Below are 4,676 nucleotides of genomic sequence, written 5' to 3' on the forward strand. Positions count from 1 at the left end.
ATAGCGACCCTGTACAGGATTTCTGAGGGTGTAAGTCTTTACGGGAGTAGAAAGCCTCATCTTTCTCCCACGGAGCGGCTGGTAGTTTCGAACCGCTGACCTTAAGGTTTGCAGCCCGATTCGTAACCACTATGCTACCAGAGGGTCAGCAAAAAAGAAGAAGACCCCACTGAGATGGATTGACATAGTGGCAGCAGCAGTGGGCTGAAGTTTAACAACAATTGTGACAATGGCAGTCACAGAGGACCGGGTAGTGTTTTGTTCTTTTGTGCATAAAGTCGCTATGAGTGAAAACCAACAGGATAGCAACAAGTAACAACAGCATATTACAAGGACAAGGAGGATGCAAATCTTCAGGGGCAGACACTGCATACACATTTAATGAATGGACAGCAGCTCCTCGGTGTGCTTTCCACTGTCCCTCAGTGTCTCACATTGGTTGCCTGCAGAATAGAAAGTATTAGACAGCCTGTTCTAATGGGAATTATTGATTACCATCAGTGCCAGCAAACATTTCTTCTCTTTAGTTTCTAACTAAAGAAGTAACTGATAAAAAAGATACACAAATCATCAGTAAACACATGAAAAGATGTTCAACATCATTAGTCACTGTTGTTTTTAGGTGTTGGTGAGTCGGTTGTTGTTAAGCGTAGTTGAGCCAATTCCAGTTTATATAAAGGGTTTCCAAGGAGCATCTGGCGAGTTTGAACCGCTGACAGTGCAGTCACTTGGGGAAATAAAAATGCGAACCATAATGAAATACCATCTCACCCCACTGTTGTTGCATGCTGTTGAGTCAATTCCGACTCATAGCAACCCTGTATAGGGTTCCCAAGGAGTGGCTGGTGGGTTTGAATTGCCGACCTTGCAGTTAGCAGTCCAGTGTGTATTCTGCAGCACCACACCAGGACTCCACTACAGCCCACTAGGATGGCTGTAATAAAAAGACAGACAATAACAAGTGTTGGTCAGGAGGTGAAGACACTTGGACCCTGTCACTTTGCTGGTGAGAATGTTAAGTGGTTAAGCCACTTTGGAAGACAATGTAGCAATTCCTCAGAAGGTTTTCACAGACAATTCCACTCTTAGATACAGAAACATCATTATTCATAATAGCCCCAAATTAGAAACAACTCAAATGTCCACCAACCAATGAATGGATACATAAAATATGACATATGCAGACAGTGGAATGTTATTCTGCAATAAGAAGAAATGAAATGCTGATATATGATAGAACATGTATGAATCTTGAAAACATTATGTTAAGTGAGAGAAACCAGTCACAAAAAAGCACATACTTTGGATAATTCATATAAACAGAATCATATGAAACATCCAGAATAAGCAAATCCTAGAAATCGAAAGTAAATTAGTGGTAGCCTAGGACTGGGGAGGAATCCTGGTGGCACAGTGGTTTAAGCATTGGACTGTTAATTAAAAAGTGTTTCAAACCTTTCAACTGCCATGAGGGAAAAAGATGAGGAGACTGTTTGCTTCCGTAAAGATTTACAGTCTCAGAAAACGTATGCAATAGTTCTACTCAGGTCTATAGGTCTCTGTGAGTCAGAATCCACTGGACCAGAAGGGAAAAAGTGGGGTGTGACTGCAAATGGCTTTGGGGGTTCTTTTAAGGAACAATGAAATTCTTCTGGAATTAGAATGTAGTGATGGTTGCACAACTCTTTAAATAGACTAAAAATCACTGAATTGTACACTTTCAATAAGTGAATTGTATCGTATATGAATTGTATCTCAATAAATTGGAGTGAGGTGTTGTGATCTTGGGGCAGAATCGAAGGAAAATGCACAGTCCTGGTGTAGGGTTTAAGGCATAGGGCAGGGCCACAAAGCTGGGTGGCTGCTTAGGCTCACCCGGAGAGCTCGTTCCCTCCCAGTAGGTTTCTGGAAGGCCTGAGTGGCGGGCAGTATAAGGTGGTGGTTGCACTCAGATTCTAGGTTAGAAATTGACTCCACCATTAAACACGCTTTGTTATTATCTTTTAAGCTTCTAAGTCTTCAGTTACTGGTAAAATGGGGGTCAGGATAGGATTGTTGTAAGAATTAAATTAATATTATGTAAAGCACTTAGGAGTCCTGGTGTGGCGCTATGGGTTAATGCACCACACTGCAAAGCCGTTTGAACTGCAAAGTCGGTGGTTCAGGCTCACCAGGCTGCTCCTGGGAAACCCTATACAAGGTCGCTATGGGTCGGAGTCGACTCGACAGCACATAACAACAAAGCATTTAGGGTCCCTGGGTTGTGCAAAAGGTTTGTGCTGGGCTACTTGGTTAGAACGCTCCCAGCGGTACTACAAAGAAGAGGTCTGGCAGTCGTCTGTGACGATTACAGCAATACAACGCTACGGGGCAGTTCTAGCCTGTAACACGTGTCAGAATTGACTGCACAGCCACGGGGAAAGTACTAAGTGCTATGCCTGGCACACTATAATAAGTGTGAATTGTTATCATCTTCTTCATAATCGTCAGTGCATCAGAAAAGAGATGTAAGGGGAGGAGGGAACCTATCTCTTCTAGTCGCAGGGGTTTCACAGAAAGGCCATTTTATGTAGATTTCGCGCGTGTAAAAGAGCTGGGAGGAGAGGAAAGGCGTGATCTGTGTCTCAATCCCCCCCAGCGCAAGGTTTTCAAATTCCAATACAGGCGGGCAGGCATTGCAGGGAAGCGCACAGGCCTCGAGGCTTATCCCTCGGACTGTGAGATTTGGGGTCTGGGGAGCAAGCCGGGTGGGAGGAGGGAAAGGAAAGGGTGCGGGGTTCCCTGGGCGGAGCTCAGGGAGGTCCTTCGGGAGTGAAAGGCCAGTCCGGAGACTGGGAAGCAGGAAAGAGAGCGTGCACTGCACCCTTTGGAGACCGGCCTGGGTGCAAAGGGCGCGGTACCTGGAGTCGAACTTCTGGCCATCGGGGAAGGTGCCCACGTAGTGGTAGCGCACGAAGTCGCCGCTGCGCACAGTGCGCGGGCACTCGTCTGGCACGAAGCGCCGCTCAATCTGCAGCTCCGTGTCCGGGCCCAGGCCCAGGCCCGCCACGGGAGCCGCCTGCCCAGTCACCCAGAGCAGCAGTAGGAGCAGCGGCGGCAGAGGGGGCCGCCAGCCTCTGGCCCTGAAACCCATTGGGAGCGGTGAGGAGAGGAACGGGGAGCGGCCGGGAGGCGCGGCGAGGAACTGTCGAGGGCGCACGGGAATTCCGGCAGCGAGGGTCCGGGCCTGGATGCGCAGCTGCGTTTGCAAACGTGGAAAAAGAATCCCGGCCCTTCCCGAGCAGCAGTAACTACCCGGTCTCCTCCTGCCCCCCACCCCTCAGCCACATCCGAGCCAGGGGAGGAGCCGGGACCGCGCGCCGGGGGCGGGCCTGCTGCGCCCCGCGTCTCCCAGACCCGGTCAGGCCCTCCTAGTTTTCTCGCCCGGGAGGCCTGGGAACTTAGGAAGGAACCCAAATCTGGACTTATCCCCTAGAGAGAAATCGTGCACTCCTTCGGACAGGCCCCAAGTTGAGAGAGGAATGCATTTTGCCTTTGTCGCTTGTGCCTCGAGACTGTAGATGTGGGGCCAAGAGAGGCTCCTACGTGGCCGAGGATTCAGTTAACCTTTTGCTGCTTTGTGGGGTGGAAAGGGTTGTGGCAAGGGAACTTAGATTTTTTTTTTTTAAATTCGTTTCAAGGAATCTGCATTAAAAGAATCTGAAATCATCCAGAATTTTTTTTAAAGAGAAAGGAGGAGGCAGTGCTTTGTAAGAGGATCCTTGACAGTTGTCCAGTCCAAAGTTTCAATTGTTTACTGTGACTTTTCCCAAGCCCTCAATGGATGCAGTGTGAGCGGCTACTTAATAGCAAACATTCCATGCGGTCCCACACAGGAGACTTCGTCTGACTAGTACGGACTTTAGTAAAAACCAAGTGCTGCAAGAAAATTTGTCATAGTAGTTAAATGCTTCCTGCTCTTAGAATTAGTTGTTCATATTTATTAAAATGTTGAAAAAATTAAAGCAAATCACCAAAGGTTTCTTAACTGGTATTAGAAGCAAATGTAGTTCGGATGTCAAAACCTGACAAAGATGTAACAAAACAGAGTGGTGCTAGGGAGCTGGGTACTAATCACCAGTTTAATTTACAAATTGGAGTCGTGGTGTGGCGCTGTGGGATAATGCACTGAGCCACAAGGTCGGTTTGAACCGCAAGATGGGCAGTTCAAATTCATCAGCAGTTCCTCAGAAACCCTATACAGGGGTCGCTCTGAGTCGGAACCGACTGGATGGCACTTAACAACAACTTGCAAATGCAAAACTACTAACAGAAACATGGACAAATTGAATTAAACATTGAAATAGTACTACATCATTACATGAACTAATTAAAATTTCAGTATCCTCTGTAAGATGAAGCCAAAACATTGGTAATTATTTAATTATTAACTCACACGGGGTCTAATTTAAAACAACATGTGATAATAAGACAGGCGTTCTAGTGGCATAGTGAGTTAATCACAGGTGAGCGGTTCAAACCTACCAGCCGCCCTAAAGAAAGCTGAAGCTGTCTTCAGCTGTAAAAATTCAGTCTCAGAAACCCTTTGGAGCAAGAGTTCTGCTCTGTCCTACAGGGTCACTAGAAGTCAAAAGCTACTGGACGGAAGTTGTTAGGATTCTCCAGTTGGCCTAACT

At 47.0% G+C, this 4,676-nt stretch overlaps 1 protein-coding gene across 4 annotated transcripts in view; it reads right to left on the reverse strand.

The window, feature by feature from the left end:
• Nucleotides 1-3,257, reverse strand: part of FKBP9 (FK506 binding protein 9, 63 kDa) — a 93,084-nt gene extending 89,827 nt beyond the window's left edge. For 2 of the 4 annotated variants that reach the window (XM_006832148.1, XM_006832146.1), the window contains exon 1: nt 2,901-3,133. In XM_006832148.1, coding sequence (XP_006832211.1) covers nt 2,901-3,133 — 233 coding nt within the window. Of the gene's footprint in view, nt 1-2,900 lie in introns of all 4 variants that reach the window. The other 2 variants (XM_006832147.1, XM_006832145.1) reach the window with 2 other exon arrangements.
• Between the last annotated feature and the right edge of the window lie 1,419 nt (nt 3,258-4,676).

This window comes from Chrysochloris asiatica, unplaced genomic scaffold (genome assembly GCF_000296735.1).
Source record: "Chrysochloris asiatica unplaced genomic scaffold, ChrAsi1.0 scaffold00006, whole genome shotgun sequence".
Classification (NCBI taxonomy): domain Eukaryota; kingdom Metazoa; phylum Chordata; class Mammalia; order Afrosoricida; family Chrysochloridae; genus Chrysochloris; species Chrysochloris asiatica.